We start from the raw sequence: 16,794 nt of genomic DNA, 5'->3' as shown, positions 1-16,794 counted from the left end.
TGCAAATTTTGTTTATAAATTTAAGTATATTTACCAGTCAACACTTTGAAGCAAGAAAGAAGCCCAAAACACACATATTATTTATCAATAAAACACTCAACATCTGTTACATCATACATGAATTCTTCTGCAATGATATGCAAATGAACACCTACGTACTTGCTACTAATGTGAACAAATTCCAATAAAACAAATGGAAACAAAAGAAGAGAAACAGCAAACACCGTTTCCACTATACCAACCTCAAAGCTACAGACGCAATAAAAGAAATGACTGGCCCTGAATTCTTGAGGTTGGCCCTCAACACCGCGAGCCGCCTGTTCCACTTGCTCCCACAGTGCTCATTCATGCTACCAAAAACACCCTCATACGAAAAATGCCTAGATATAAACGCATGTGTCCCCAATCTGTGTATCACCTCACAAACTCTAGCATCCCCACCCAACCAGCTGCTGAGCACCCCACGGCGTCGCAGCAGCTCTGCGTCCTTGGAGCTGCTCATCAGGCAGCGTAGGGTCACTTACGTACTTGGGGCTACTCCATGGGAGATAGAATTCATATGCAATCATGTTTCTAAACAACGACTCCATCTCATCTGATCACTAACTCTGGAATGTAAAGTGTCCTGTTCTCGAATGTGATATCCAACCAACTACAATCTTCCCCCTTGGCCTTCTTCTTGAAGACTATACCGGCTTCTTTGAGATCCGTGGCAGAGTTTATGTTCTTCTTCTCCTTCCAACCTTTCTCATGCGAGCGTGGTTGAGCAAAGGAGAAACATTTGACAGAATGAACTAGGCCAAGGAGATGCCTAGCATAATTAGGCACATCTTCTCTACTACATCCTGTCAAGGGCCAGATTAGATCTTTGAACTTCGTATTATTATTATGATTGGAGAGTTGGAAGAGGACTTCAACAACAAACATAGGGATTTGATTCTCGAACAGCATTAGATCATGAAGGAGATGACTCACAACATATTTGAAACCAAAGATTGGATTTCTGTCTATATTATTTACTACCCCTCCATTCACAAGATTGTACTCGCGGAAGAACTCAATGATGAAGATGCCATCAAGAAGCAGCATTTTCACAAACTGGTCTGCATCGAGCCCAATCTCTTGCGCGTAGAATTCTCTTGCACTTTGCTCCAAGTTCCTTACGGCGTCCATGTAGATATTAACACTGGTTGAGTAGTTTCCTAGTAGCTGCTTGAGGTATCTCTTTTTGTGGTGCTCCATGGCTTCGAGGTTGGATTTTCCTCGGTGCAACGGCCCGATGGAGATGATCATTGGATCGTATGCCTTCTCGTTGGTGTTACGCAGGCAATCGTTGACTCTGTAGATGGATGGAGTTGATGCTGTGTAGCAAATATCATTCCGAAGTTGAACAATGTTGACATTCCGATCACTGCTGCTACCTATTTCTGACATTTTCAACCTCTGAAACAAACAGACAAAACTTGAGTTAGCTTCTAGAGAAGCAGCTGCAATTAAACCTATGACTATGAACACCATCTCTATATATAAATTAAAAGTCTATAACTATATGAACAAATACAAGTTGGACATAATTAGAGATTATAGTATTAATGAAATAAGAGTATGCATAATCAAACAAGACATACTTTTCGGGTTTTTTTGGTTTCTGCCATGATGTTGGGGCTATGAAGAATAAATAGGGGGACATGGTTTATTTTATAGATAAATGAATCCGCGTCACAGTTTAATCTCCTCACTAATACGCGCACACGTTAATAAGAGAGGAATGCGTAAACCTTCCAATTTGTTTAAGCATAGTTATAACTTATATGGCTTGTCACTTTCCTAATAAACTTCATTCACCGAACCAAACACGGTTTTACTATAAATTAATTACTATACTAGTATATAGCATCTTCCCGGTTGTCTTCAATTGTTTTACTCATATTTATTTTATTCAGATGGGCCTATACTCCCTCTGTTAAAAAAAAAATCATGAAACAGCACGGGTTCAATAAAAAATTGGTAAAGTGAGAAATAAAAAGAAAAAAAAAATGTTAGTAGAAAATGAGTCACACCTCCTTAGACTCCTTAGAAAAAAAGAAAATTTTTATTTTGTAGAAAATGGACTAAAAATGAAAGAATATTTATTTTTGGAAACAGAGGGAGTATTTCCTTTGTTCCAATCTAAGTGATATATTTTCTTTTTCTTTTTCTTTTTTTGGATTTCTCGCTCTATTTGACATAATTCCTAAAATAAAAAACACCACTATCTCTAATTTATTCTCTCAACAACTCATAAAACAAGGCTGCATAAAATTACATGTCAAATAGAAAATGTTCTACTTAATTAGACTTGGGCAGATGTAGTATATAGTTATTTCCTTTCTTCCTTGAGGCGTTTAATTTGTGCACGAAGATTAAAAAGGAAGTTTTTAATTAGTTAAATAAAATATGAGAGAAAATAAAGTAGATGAGTAAAAGGAAGAATAAAGTAAAATAATTTATGTATTTAATCTTTGCCATAAAAGAATAACTTTTACAGTTGGATAACACAGAAAAGAATACAACTGATCAACTGCAACTGGAGTAGTATTTTGGATGACCCAGTGGTCAAATAAGTTCGATTGATTAAACTATTAATCGATAATTTCACTTATTGGTCCGATTTTAAAATATTGATCATATAGCTAGCTGTAAGTTAATTGAAACTCAACAAGTTAAGGGAAAAAATAGATTTTCCCATTCCTATTATAGTTTTTCCGATTCGCTTACTAGTCTGTTGGGTTATTTTATTCATTGTTTTGTTTCAACTATTATATATAATCAAGAAGTATGTTTCTATTCCTAAGTTTCCAGCTATTGGAGTATTAATTGTTGTATTTTGTGGTATTTCAATATGTGTTTGTTTGTAAATGAGAAGTTATTTTATGGGTATTGATCGATGATGAATTTCTGTGTATGTTTGTTATATAGTAGTAGTAGTAGTAGTACAATATTGAGATGTTTATGTATGATTTTTTTTTATGTTTTAAGTTTCCAATTATATATCTAGGTTGTAAATAGACTGAATTTGTTTTTGTTTGTAACTCATGATTTTAATTATGGATTATTGATTGAATTTGTAAAGCGCCGTTTTTCCTTTCTTTAAAAACTAAGGCCCATTTTTATAGTGTCAAATTTTATGTATTTTTCATAATATTTAGTGTTTAACTTTTAAAAAAAAATTTATCGAGTGGAAGACTCGTCTATTCTTAATTAAATTGTTGGGTCCCTGTCTTTGGATACGGGCCCTTGGTTTAATAAAAAAAACAACAATAAAATATTTTGTTTTAATTAAACTCATATTTATACTTAAATTTATTTTGTTAATTCTTTCAATTCAATCTAACAATGTCTAATTTGTGTGTATTTTGTTCATTCTTTCAATTGAATCTAAAAACTTCCGTAAATAAATTAACAAATATTATATCCAACAAAACGGAAAAAGGGAAAAGAAAAAGAAAAAAGATGATTGTATGATAAAAAAAAACTGAGCTATCTTCTTCTACATTGACATGGACGTTTAGGAATATATTGTCTATCGCAGTAGAAACAAAGTCCCTTTTGCCACTTCTCCTTCATCTCAGCCGAACTAAGTCTCTTCCTTTTTTTTAAAAGAGGATCAACAATAGTTCCACATTTATCCTTTCCCGTACCCGAGCCATCCACCATCACGGGTGGGCTCATCTCCTCATAATACCGAGCCACCGCAAAAGCTTCCACCATCGTCCTCGGCATGTCCTCCTCCACTCGCGCCTTCAAATCACGTCGTAATCCGTTGACAAAACACAATACAAGAACGGACTCAGAAACTCCTGTCACAATATTATTGACTATCGCTTCGAATTCAGCTTGGAATTGTGCCACCGTGCCTGTCTGTGTGAGCTTCGACAGTTGGTCTTGGTAGTGCACGAACTCCGAGGGCCCGAAACATGTCCGAACTTTTTCCAAGAAGCCGGGCCAAGTGCTTAGCAAGTTGTGCCTCTTCATCCATTCATACCATTGTGAAGCGCCACCGATTAGATGTGGCTCGACTATGTTTAATCTGTCACCTAATGGGATTTTGTGGAGATCAAAATAGGTTTGGATGTTAAGCACCCATTGTTGTGGATTGTCTCCATCGAATTTGGGTGCAAACTCATCGATCTCGTCCGTCTTTCCCGCCATGATATTAAAACACAATGAATCTATGAATTGTTTTAGGTTTATGCATATAGATATAGAGATATAGTGATACGAGCATATATTTATTAGTTAGTTAGTTTTGACTTACCTTTTATTTCTCATATTTGATTAGATATTATTAGATTTGTTTTAGGATATTCTTATATTCCCACATATTATAAATATGTGTGGAGTATTCCATAGCATTCAATCAATAAGAATATCAATATTATCGTTCATTCTATTCTCCATAGAGAGACAACCGTCGTGCTCGACGGGCACTCGCCCGCGACAGATATTTATCGATCGCCGATCTACGGACGCCGATCACCCCGATAGGAGGTTTATCCATATCATATAGGTTATGCAATACCTTGTTTGACAAAGGAAATAATTAATTAACCTAATCCAACTCAAACTTGGTTTCCTTGGCTAATAAACCCCTCTCGTAATGATAAAATCCAATTTGGAGTAGGAATAGCCGTATCTTGCTGCTATTGATATAAATCTAGATCGTAGGGTGTATGTACGAAATACAAATTAACGTTGTTAACTGATTAAAAAGATATTTTTCAATATTTGTAGGAATAGCCGTATCTTGTTGCTATTATTATATGTGGAGTTTAGTTTGTCTTATTTAGAAACACAAATTAACAGCTTAGCTAACTATAAATTCTTAAAAACATTTTTTTATTATACGGAAAATCTCGAGCCGTGTACTAACGAAACTCAAACCACTCTAAAGAGTTAGCAAAATTGATTGGTTATTTTTGTTTGTTAGGATTCTAAAATTTATCTGATTTCTTAATTTTCAGAATCAAGTGTTTGTTTTAACTTTTAATTCATCTAGAAAAGTAATCAAAATTCTATAGATAAAGAAAGTAGTACAATTTTCCAAGATTCTGATTTCCAACATTTTCTAGGGATTCACTTTCCTAATTTTAGAATTCTTACATAAAATATTTAATGAAGTACGATAGTTTTTGTTCGGATTGTCGACTGCCACAACAGTTTGATATTGTCCGCCTTGGGTCAAGCCCGCACGAATTTGTTTTTGGGTCACTTCCAAAAGGCCTAAAACTGATTGGGGTTGGACAGAAATTATATACACATTTCAACTTATCTCAGATTCCCGATGTGGGATGAGTTTGTACTCAACAATTTTTATTATTTTAGACATCAATTATTATAAGTATATTAAAAATTAAAAATTAATTTATTTTTAATATTATAAATCATACTTCCTCCGTTGTGCATTAATTCTTGTGTTGTTCAAATGTCCATAGTAAAGGAGTATTATAATTAATTATTAGTAATTTATTAAAAAATCTTATTATAATTTTAAACTATTGATTATATGATTATTATTATTAATTATTTTATCACTAAAAATTTTATTATATTTTTAGTTTAGTATTTAAATTGAATATAATACTTTAAAATCTTGATAATTTTTTAAACACGAGAAAATAAAGTTGTTAGGATTCATAAACCTATGATTCATTTTTATAGGATTTGATATTTTCATAAAAATTGAAAGCCTTCCAAGAAAGTGAAATAATGACTCCTCTTTAAATTGTTTAAGAATTAATTTGTAATTATGAAGAAGTTAAATGACATCAAATGCAAAACTGAAAAAAATCCGAACATGCATTTATGTTAATTGTTGATCTGGTGTCAATTCTTATTAATTCTTTATGGATTACACGAAGACCTTTACCGTATGAATGTTTCATACTGGATTACATTTTTGTAATTTAAATGGAAGTCGCTCAAAAAAACATGAGCACAACACGTTTTCAATCACACAACTCGGAATAAATTCTGAGGGGTTCTATAAGAGACGAAAAAAAAGGTAGATATATAAAGAAAATACAATTATTTAATAAAAATAATTGAGGTTAACAAGGATAGTAACATGCACAAAAAGTTTCACTTGATGGACTAATGTTAATACACTCTGCTCGAAAGAGTGTTAATCCGCGGCTAATTAGGATTACGTTGCAATAGTTTGAGCATGTTGACCTTATTCCTTCCTCCCCCACTTTACACTCCAACTTTTCCCCCGTTTGACAAAGTTTTTCTTGGTCTTTTCTACCTGCAAATTTATCAACTCATGAGAGAGAGAGAGGGAGAAAGAGAGATAGAGTATATTCTTACCAGCTGTGGCGAGAGAGAGATAAAACATGACTAGCAAAAGAGATGCGATGAGCTTAGCCATTAAATAATTTATGGGTTGCAATGTTTCCAATTGCTATCCATGCATGACCTATTTATATTCTAATTTGTTATGAGGAATAATAAATGTTCGGATCCTAGGTATTCATAATATTCTCTCCATCTCTAAAAATTTATCACCTATTTCATTTTTTTACGTCTCTAAAAGAATTTCACTTTTCGCTTTTACCATTTTTGGTAGTAGACTCTATATTCTACTAACTCATTCTCACTCATATTTTATTTAAAACTAACATATAAAAGTAGGACCTACATACCACTAATTTTTTCAACCCACTTTCTATTAATTTCTTAAAACTCGTGTCAAGTCAAATGGTGCCAAATTACTAGGGATAGAGAAAGTAATATTTTTTCTACACTTTTGTAATAGAGACGTTTACTTCCTGCAGAACTTTAAGAAATTGTGTTAAAAATAAGCTAAGTGAATGGAGAATAAAATCTATACATATATAAAAGGCGAGTTTTGGCCTTACTTATAATATTTATAAGTTTTGGATTATTTTGTAAAATTAGATACTATTTTGATTGACCTATAAAACATTAATTCAATTATTTAATATGGCTGTTATAATTTAGTCACCAATTATTATTATCATTTGAATCAATTCATCTTAATCGTACACTAATTCTATTTCATCCATAGAGTAGGCGATTACACTAATTAGAGCGATAAATGTGGCATGAAAAATTTCATTCATAAAGGTTTATAAAATATTAGCAGTTACAATTTTTTAATAATTGTGATTTAATCTCAATAATAAGCACTACATATCCATCAATTATGGAATTGGGACTACACTAATTAGAAATTTATAACTTTGTAACCGCCAAATTTATTACACATTATTAGTAATTGTATTAAGGAAAATTTAATGTAAATTTTAACGCACTATAATTTCTCTATATTTTTTTTTTGTCTATATATATGTAGATGTCATTCGCTGGCTTATTACTCACTTTCTCATTACCTTCACCTATAATCTATTGCATTACTCGATTTTCTGCAAAAAAGATTTATTTTCAGTATGGTTCTTGCTTTTTATCAATATTATCTTTTTATAATAACCACTTTATGGATTCTTTTTGTATGATTATTATGTTACTAATATTTGTTGAAACCATAAAAATTGAATTAATCTTTCTTAGTGATCTACAAACTATCATAACTTTATCAATCAAATGTTGAAATTATGGAAGCATTCTCCTTGCCAAGTTTGGTTTTGAAATTGGTAAGTATTTTATGAAATTTTATAGAACACAAAGTTGTGTTCGCATTGTTCACGAATGAAAATATTTCTCGAAATTGCAATAAGGGTCTATAGTTGACTTTTGTTTGAAGTTCTTATCTACATATGAGAGCAAACTGGTTTGATGGAGAAAATGGTGTAGACGCAGGACGATGAAAGTGTTGGAGACGATGAGCGGAGAAGATGATGGTTGTTGGAGATAGATGGAGGCCGATGGGCGGCGGGCCAAAGCTGCATGAGCATAAATGATTCTGGATTCTACTATTTTTTTTATTGATTTCTTCAATTTCTTGGTTGCATTCTGATATTGTTTTTTATTAATGAAATTACTGAATGTTATATAATTAGTAGTTAAATGGATTGATGAACAATATAATTAATTCAAACATAAGTATAAGATTAAAATTTCAACATTAGTAAAAATATCCATAAGACAATATGGAAAACTATTTTAATTTATCAACATTACCAAAAATTATTAGTAACATAATCAAGATTGCTTCGTAATTGATGTCATTGGTTTGTATTTAAAAACTATATAATTTTTACTTTTTCTCACAATTTTATTTAATTTACATTTTCACTTTTGTATAAAGAAAATTCAATAGGCCGTGCAACGCACGGGGTTGATACTAGTAGGAAAAAAATAGCAAGATAGAACTCTAAATTGGAGATATCAAATGTAAAAACGGAAAAATAACCGAACCGGCATTTAAGTAAATAGTCAACTCTTGTAGATCAAATGTAATTGCTTATTAATTCTATAACGACTCAAATATATGGGCCTCGAATTAATAGGTAATAAATGCGATTTTTGAATTATTCCTAAATTAATGATAAGATGTTTTACCTGGATTATTATCAATATAATGTAAAAAAAAAAGGAAATAGTGGTAAACCCACCGTGAACTAAATAGATTAAAATTTAAGAAAGAAAAACAAACCATGATCTCCCACATCTCATATCATATGTATCGATAGGCGTGGGCATACGGATGTCGGGATTTGGTTTACCCGAACTGATCCTATATCCGCTGGGTATTGGATATCCAGTACCCAATTTTTGGGATTAGGTAATGAAATTTAAGATAATTTTAAGATAATTTGGGTATTGGCCATTATACCCGATACTCGATTTATTATTTAGACTACTTTTTGATATCTAATTGATTTTTTACTTTTGAATTATATTATTGATTGTTACCATTTGATTGGATGTGTAAGAACATTTACATATTGCATAATTAATTTCCATAAAGACAAAAATAATCGGGTACTTAAAATGTGACTTGTTTCTGTAGATTTATATAATAAAATACATACAATATTAAAGATATTAGCTTATTTAAATATTATCTATATTTATATTAATTTAAATATTTTATTAGTTATAACGTGTGTAAGTATTCAGGTATTGATAAACTCACTATATAGACAATGACCCCTTTACAAATTATGTAAAACTTTAAATTCCTTGTTTATTGGTGATAATGGTAACTTGTGGATGATTGAATTTGTCGGTTATGTTGCAATATCATAATTAGTATCACGACATAATAGAATAACTGTGTAATCGAGATAAACAGAAACATAAAGAGACATAGACTTTTTACGTGGTTCACCAACGTTGTGTTGATTACGTCCATGGGTAGGAAAGGAGAACATATTATTTTCAAATTATAGAGTTATGTCGTTCAGGTACGGATCCATAAATTCTATATAGGTGGATCAAAAATTCTATATAAATATATTTTAAGAATTTAAGAAGGAGAATATGAAAGGATATTTCAAAAATAACTAGAAATTAATGATAAAATAGCATATAAATTTTTTTTGAGATGGGGCATTTACCCCTTGTGGTAAAATATTAGATCCGTTCCTTAGGCTGTTTGACTAGGGACAAACAATACAGATTCAAGGCATAATAATACGAGAATGAACGTTTCAAATGAATAATTTTAGTTTTCATAATGTCGAACATTTTCGTCGGTGAAATATGAGTTTTTTTTAGTGAAAAGAACATCTATAAGAGGTTGACATCAAAATAAGAAGGATTTTAGAAGCTGAGTCTAGAAAAAGAACTTTAGATGTAATATAATCTAAAAGAAATGAAAAATGATTGAGCGGTGGATCTCCACCCATAATTCTTCGGCCTTTGCCGTAAAATGAAAGGGGAGAGAGAATATCAATGCGAAGAATAGATGAGACTGAGAGGGAGAGTGCAAAGAGTTCACACGTCTTTTTTACAAGGACGAAGACATTTTTTGAAGAAATGGGGCCTTTTATTAAAATTAGTTTGTCTAATCCTTTATCTAAAATAAAATAATGGGAAGGCTTATTAAGTTAAATAGTATTTCCCGGTCTCATTTTAGGAGTCTACTCACAATTACGCACCTTTTTTATAAAAACGGTACTACTAATAAATAGTTAAAGTGGAGAAATGATATCTCTCTACATTATTTTTATCTTACTTTACAATTTCTCCACTACTATTTATATCACTTTTATAAAACGGGAGCAGAAACGTGACTAGGACCCTTAAAGTGGGACAAGAAGGAGTAGTAGTTAGTAATTAATTAAGGGTTTTTGGCTTTTTAAACCAAAACCTTTTCCCGAATTCTGGTTTTTCCCATGAACTATGAGATTTGTTTTTAAAACCACGAACTTTCATTTCGTTAGGATTTTCCCAACCCGACCCGAATAGAACATTTCCGACCCGAATAGCATAATTCAAAATGTTAAAGTTGTGTTTTGTTTATTCAAAAGTTGTCATTTGTTATGTAATAATTGTGATTGTATGTATTATTGTGCCAAATAGTATCCAAGTAATCAGTTTAGTGACAAATAGGATTAAAATTGGCATGTAGACAACTCGGGTTTCGTCATTGACCCGCCATGGGAAAATCCTAACGAAATGAAAGTTCGTGGTTTTAAAAACAAATCTTATAGTTCATGGGAAAAACCGGAATTCGGGGAAAGGTTTTGGTTTAAAAAGCCAAAAACCCTATAATTAATTATATTTATATTTTTTCATTTTATTTTTATTTAATTTATTGATTTTTTTTCTAAATTGTTGGAATCTTACTTTAAAAATAAATATTTAAGTTCTATTTAAATTATACTCCTATATAGTTTTAAAATAATTATTTATATAATATATTTTACTCCCTCCGGTCCCTATTAAATGTGCCATATTTTCTTATTTGGACGGTCAACAATAAATGTTTCATTTTGTAATGGATCACGTATTCCACTAACTCATCGCACTCACATTTACTATAAAACTAGTAATATATAAAAGTAGGACTTGCAATCCACTAATTTTTTTCATCAACTTTCCTTCACAAAGTCAAACAATTATTTAAAACGCGTGTTGGTCAGATATAGGACATTTAATGGGGACCAGAGGAGTATTATTTTGTACTTATATTCGATCCCATGAGTTTCAATTCTTGGGTCCGTCATTGACAGGTAGTACAATATTTATCTACACTCCTTTCCACGAGAATATGTACTCTTTTGTTTTTAGTCCGTCCCATAAGAATACGTACTTTCTAATTTTAGGAACTTTTTTTTCTCTAATAAGGTGGTACCAATTCTCCACTAACAATATTTTACTTACTTTTTCTTTCTACCTCTCTTTATTTTATTAACTGTACATTAAAACTCGTGCACAACTAAAATTTCATGAATAGTGATCACGACTTCACAGATTTATTATAAATGTTAACAATGTAAAAGTAAATTACTAATAAATAATCGACATATCACTTCCAAGGAACATTGATTTATTATAAATGTTAACAATATAAAGTAGTAACATACTACTCCCTCTAGTCGTGTAAAAAAGTAGTCATATTTTTGTGATTTTTGGATGTAATAAAAAATAGTCGAAAAATGGAAAGCAACTCTATTATACTTTATTTATTTTTCTTCTAATCTCTCTTATACTTTACCTATTTTTTCTCCTACGTTTTTTTTACTTTACCAAATTTCACACTAAAATTTGTGTCGTTCACAAATGAGACTATTTTTTTTTTTTTGGACGGGAGTAGTAATAAAGAATTCTCTTCTCTCTCGAACACAAACAGCATTTTTGTCCATGGCCAAAAGGGAGAAGCAATGTCTTGTGTCAGTAGCTCAACCTCCCAAAAACAGCAACATTACTTCAAAATCCACAAGAAGAAAATTGTGCAAAAACAAAAATTCTTGATTAAAAAAAGAAAATTCAACCCACAATCAATAGATTCTGTCAGTCATCCCTGAAAAAAACCTAGAATTCAGTGAACCTTGATAAATACCACACTTTTCCAGGAAACTTTAATTAGAACTTTCCTATCTAAATTCTGCTCTCACAATCAAACTAAAGCAACACATTTCAATTCCCAGAAAAGAAATTGAAAAAGGGTTGATCATCACTAGAAGTTGACAGCTTTGGTGAATTATCTGCACTAAAACTATGGTTCTTGAATTCATTCTCATCATTATCATGACTTCTTGACTGCAAGATCCCGGTGGGGTGGATTGGAAATAAATCCAGTGTTTCCTGATCATGGCTGCTGCAGCTTACATGCTCCATTGATTGGGAATCAGTGCTTGTTCTTGACCTCTTGAAGCCACCTGATGCAGTAGAGGGTTGTACCTTGGGATGCTGCTGGTAATACATTGCATCACTCTTTGGTGTAGGAATGTAGCATGGGCTGCAAATCACTGCAAAATGTAGCAAATTTGGATCATCAATCTGTAGTGAAAAAAATGCAGAAATTTGAAGATTCTTGCTTTGAAAGAAGCTGTTTGTGAGATAATACACAATCAAGCAAATGAATCCTTTTCAGGAATCAGTCTCATACGCATCCAAAATCCCAATGAAACACACCCATTATTAGCATGTGACTAAGATGGTAGATAAAAATCCAATCTTTTTTTATGGTTGAATAAAAATCCATTCTTTGGCATGTGATCATTAGCTTCTTTTGTAATTTCATATAAAAATCCATTCTTTAGTGGTAGTATTACTTAATAGAATATGAAAGGACATCAAACATTAGTAGTGGTGTGAAAAATGAATCAAGAAAGGCACTAAAAGTAAGGCAAAATGTGACACACAAATTAATCACACATACCATTCTGGTAAGGAGGAGGGAAAAGAGGAGTAGGCGAATGGAGAAAGCGATTGTAGAAAGCAAAAGTCTCCTGCTTCTGCTTCTGCCTCTGCCTGGCTTTATGATTCTGGAACCAGTAAAAGACGTTTTTGCCCTCGATGTAGCCATAATCTCTGAGCCTTGCAGTGATCTGCTGAATCTGCTCAGCAGTTGGGGTTCTCAACCCTTGCTTGTACAAGCTCTCCAGCATGTTTATCTGCTCCTTCGTTGGATTCCATCTCGACCCTCCATTTCCAACATTCTGATCTTCCCTTTCCCCCTCCATTGTTGAGATCTGATTAGTACGTAATGTGCCCATTTTATAGGGATGGGAAAGGGGCAAAATAGACCACTAGCCCTAGAAATCAACCAATCATATAGAAAAAAGAGTCAAACAAGGGGAAAAATACACAAACACACAAGATAATTTGCATTGCATGCGTATAGTTTTTGGTGCAGAAACATCTCTGAAAACATGGAGGGTAGCGGCTGAGGCATGCATGGAATGACGAAAATGCCCCTAGAGGAGGGGGTGCGTTGGGATTGAAAGTAGGGGTAGATTGGGAAGAATTGAATAAGGAGTATAGGGCCTAGTCTTTGGGAATTGCAGAAGACTAGATAGAGTGAAGAGAGAGAGAAAGGGAGATTGGTAGGATGATGAGAGTTTGAGTTGATTCAGAGGTGAGAAATTGAGACGACTCCTTTACTCGTTGGTGGAGCAAAGAAAAGGTGAGACATAGATGTGTAGATTTATTGCAAAAGGTTTGCTTTGAAATATGAGACTTGATTTTGCTTCTATCTATAGAACTCTCTACTACCTATCGTTAAAAACAAAAGGAAAGATTTACGCAACTCCTTATTTTTAAAAGATTTGATTGGATACACAAGGAATAGTTCTCTTTAATTAGCTTTATGTTCTTGGTGATCATATATCTTATTAAATTGGAGTTAATAATGCTAATTACCTCTTGCTTTGATGGAATGAATATAGGTATGCGGCTTTTGGTTAATTCGGCATATGATTATAAGCATGGGTATCAAGTTTTCATGATAAATTTTTGGATTTTGAGGAAGAGCAACATTCAATTTTATGGGTACGAAATTTTGAAGCTTTACTTTTTGTAAAGTTAAATTAAATGCGTTTGTCCTCCAATTCCCCAAAAAAAATTGAGGGAAAGGTGATAAGCAAGATGTGCAAGATCTTCCTACAATAGAGTTCTTAAACTCTTAAGGCAGGACTCATTGAATATTACAATTGTTTCTCTAAATTAATCATTTTTAAATAAAGTAAAAGTAAAAATGTGTTATATTAAGATCCTTCAAACGATGGTTTCTTATATAACTACATACTCCTTCTATCTCATTACAAGTTAGACGTATTTCTTTTGGGTAATCCTATTATAAATGAGATATTTTCTTTTATGCATAAAAACAACACTCTATCTCTCTCTTACTTTATCTTATTTCCTACATTTTCTCTCTACTTTTTTTGTCGCTCTCACTTTATTCTCTTTTCATTTAATCATTAAACACCATTTTCTAAAAACTTGTGCCCAAAAGAAATGTGTCACATGTAATGGAGCGGAAGGGGTACGTAGCACTGTAAATTTGTATTCACACAACTATAAAAAAAAAAACTATGTACATTAGAATAAAACATAATCCCTCCATCTATCAATATAAGAGTATATTTGATTGAACACGAGTTTTAAGAAATGTAATAGAAAAAATTTGAAAGTGTCAATGGAAGGTGGGTCTTACTTCCATATATTTTATACTCCCTCTGTCCGCCATTAAATGTCCCGTTTTGCCTTTTTCGTCCATCAGCCAATAAATGCCTCATTTCACTTTTATCATATTTGGTAAGTAGACCCTACATTACACTAACTCATTCCACTCATATTTTATTGTAAAATCAATATATAAAAGTAGGCCCCACATTTAACAAGCTTTTCTACTCATTTTACTTGATAAAGTCAAACAATTTCTTAAAATCTGTGCCGGTCAAATATGGGACATTTAATGGCGGATGGAGGGACTAATTAAATGTGAGTACTAAGATAAAGTTAATGGAATGTGAGGTCCGTTGCCAAAAATAATAAAAGCAAATGAAAAGTTTATTGTTGGATAGACGGAAACGGCGAATTGGGAAGTTTATTGGCGGATTGAAGAAGTATTCCATAAACTATGGAGTATGAACATCGGGAGATGACTTCAAAAGCTATATATATTCCATCTGTCACATAAAAAATAGGACATTTGTGAGGATACGGGTTTTAATGCACAAAGTAATTGTAAAAGAGAGATAAAAAGAAAATATAATTATATTATTATTAATAGAGAATTGGGCCCACTTCACAAGAGAGAAAGAAATTACCAAAAATAGAATAAGCTATTTTTATGTGACGACCCAAATGAAAAACTCTGTGTTTTTAAGGACGGGAGGAGTTATGTTTAAAAGTACATGTATAATTTAATACTCTCTCCTTCCATTAAATATTATCTCACTTTTACCGGGCACGGGTTCTACGAAATATAATAAAGAGTGAGTTTAAAAAGTTAGTGGAATGTGGGTCCTACTTTTATTAATTAGTTTTATAATAAAATGTGAGTATGAATGAGTTAGTGGAATATAAGGTCTACTGTAAAAAATAATTAAAAGTGAAATGAGACAAATTTTGTGAGACGGATGGAAATGGAAAAATGGGACAAACTTTCAGGAACGGAGGGAACATCCCAGAATAGGTGGAGTTGGTTTGGATTGCTTTGAAATATTCAAATTTTGTAAATTTGTAGCTTCAGTCCTACCTTATTTCTAGGTTTGCATATGTGCACGGTTTTGGTTCTACCAGACTTAGAAAATCAGTTAACTAGTTGCATATTTTTATGAATCTAGGAACCAGAATCGAACTGACCAATTTATGCAGGAACTGAAAAACCGGTTTTTTCATCTAATTTTATAACAAAATTTATTCCTGTAAAAATTTAAATAGTTCAATATTGAAAAAAAAGTAACCCTAGAATATAATTTAATTTTATACATTGAATATAATTGTGATTAGAGAATTTGGGCATCTCTATGACAAGTTCTTGGAAGATTAGAACTTTGTCAAATTTAAACATTCTAAGAATGTATAGATAGTTAACTTAAGATGAGACTGTAAATAGCGAACAGATGGAGTATGTAAATATTAAGCAAAACAATAATCGAAATTAAGACTCATATGGTGTTCATCTTAACTACAGGTGAAAACGTCTCCGAGTAATCCACACCGTAAGATTGAGTATCACCCTTTGCCAGTGCGAGCACTTCCTGAGACAAGACGCCCGCAACGCGAGCTCGTCCGTGGCTCATCCCGTCAGACGAGATCGAGATCGGCAAGGACTGCGTTGTGGGTGCCCTTAGACCATGTCTATCGGTTCAATTATGTCGACCGCCCAACATTACACAATTTTTTTTAAAAAAATTGATTTAAACGGTCTCTCTCTCTGACATTGGTTGCACGGAAGGATTTTAAAAAATTATATCTTTTACTATATATGAGTATATTAAAAAAAATCGATAAAACTTATACTAAAATTCATAGTTTTCATCATCTATAACTAGAGACCACATTTATCATAGTTTTGTGGGAAAAAAATGTCATCTCTTCTCCTTATACATTCCTTCTTTTTTTTGTATAATTTCTTGTTTGTTGTCCTTTTCTGTTCACTATGGATAATGTTAATTATAATATATCCTTTGCCAGTCACAACTGTTGTCTAACTTTTATCTTATGTTTTGAGCACCAATTATGTATTTTTAATTTCTTATTTTAATTATTATAATTTATATTTTTTATTTGTTTATTTTTATAATTTTTATAATTTTTTGTTTGTCATTTATTAAGTTTTTAAATAAATTTTATTGTGGAATAATAAATATTTCATGTAATGGTATAGAATAAAAAAACAATAAAAATAAATATATTCACGGTATG

At 32.0% G+C, this 16,794-nt stretch overlaps 1 protein-coding gene and 1 pseudogene across 2 annotated transcripts; both read right to left on the bottom strand.

Annotated features, from left to right (window-relative positions):
* Nucleotides 1–58: 58 nt before the first annotated feature.
* On the bottom strand, nucleotides 59–1,653 carry LOC125215678 (UPF0481 protein At3g47200-like; annotated as a pseudogene). Its single transcript, XR_016134862.1, has 2 exons — nucleotides 1,629–1,653; nucleotides 59–1,443 (listed from the first exon to the last, which is right to left on the bottom strand). The product of XR_016134862.1 is annotated as a UPF0481 protein At3g47200-like (transcript).
* A 10,303-nt stretch (nucleotides 1,654–11,956) lies between these two features.
* On the bottom strand, nucleotides 11,957–13,233 carry LOC125186042 (WUSCHEL-related homeobox 2-like). Its single transcript, XM_048082352.2, has 2 exons — nucleotides 12,797–13,233; nucleotides 11,957–12,383 (listed from the first exon to the last, which is right to left on the bottom strand). Exons 1-2 carry the CDS (start codon nucleotides 13,131–13,133, stop codon nucleotides 12,052–12,054), a joined length of 669 nt encoding a protein of 222 aa, XP_047938309.2. The 5' UTR covers nucleotides 13,134–13,233; the 3' UTR covers nucleotides 11,957–12,051.
* Between the last annotated feature and the right edge of the window lie 3,561 nt (nucleotides 13,234–16,794).

The sequence above is a fragment of the Salvia hispanica genome, chromosome 2 (assembly GCF_029641045.1).
Source record: "Salvia hispanica isolate PSC_SH4W2 chromosome 2, Shi_PSC_v1, whole genome shotgun sequence".
NCBI classification, from domain to species: domain Eukaryota; kingdom Viridiplantae; phylum Streptophyta; class Magnoliopsida; order Lamiales; family Lamiaceae; genus Salvia; species Salvia hispanica.
This window is presented reverse-complemented; position numbering and strand designations above follow the sequence as displayed.

What these genes read in the sequence shown, in the direction of transcription:
- LOC125186042 (XM_048082352.2), bottom strand. Translation starts at nt 13,133, where the DNA reads ATGGGCACATTACGTACTAATCAGATCTCAACAATGGAGGGGGAAAGG. An exon ending in CCCTCCTCCTTACCAGAATG is followed by an intron (nt 12,384 to 12,796) that starts GTATGTGTGATT and finishes TACATTTTGCAG; the next exon opens with TGATTTGCAGCCCATGCTAC.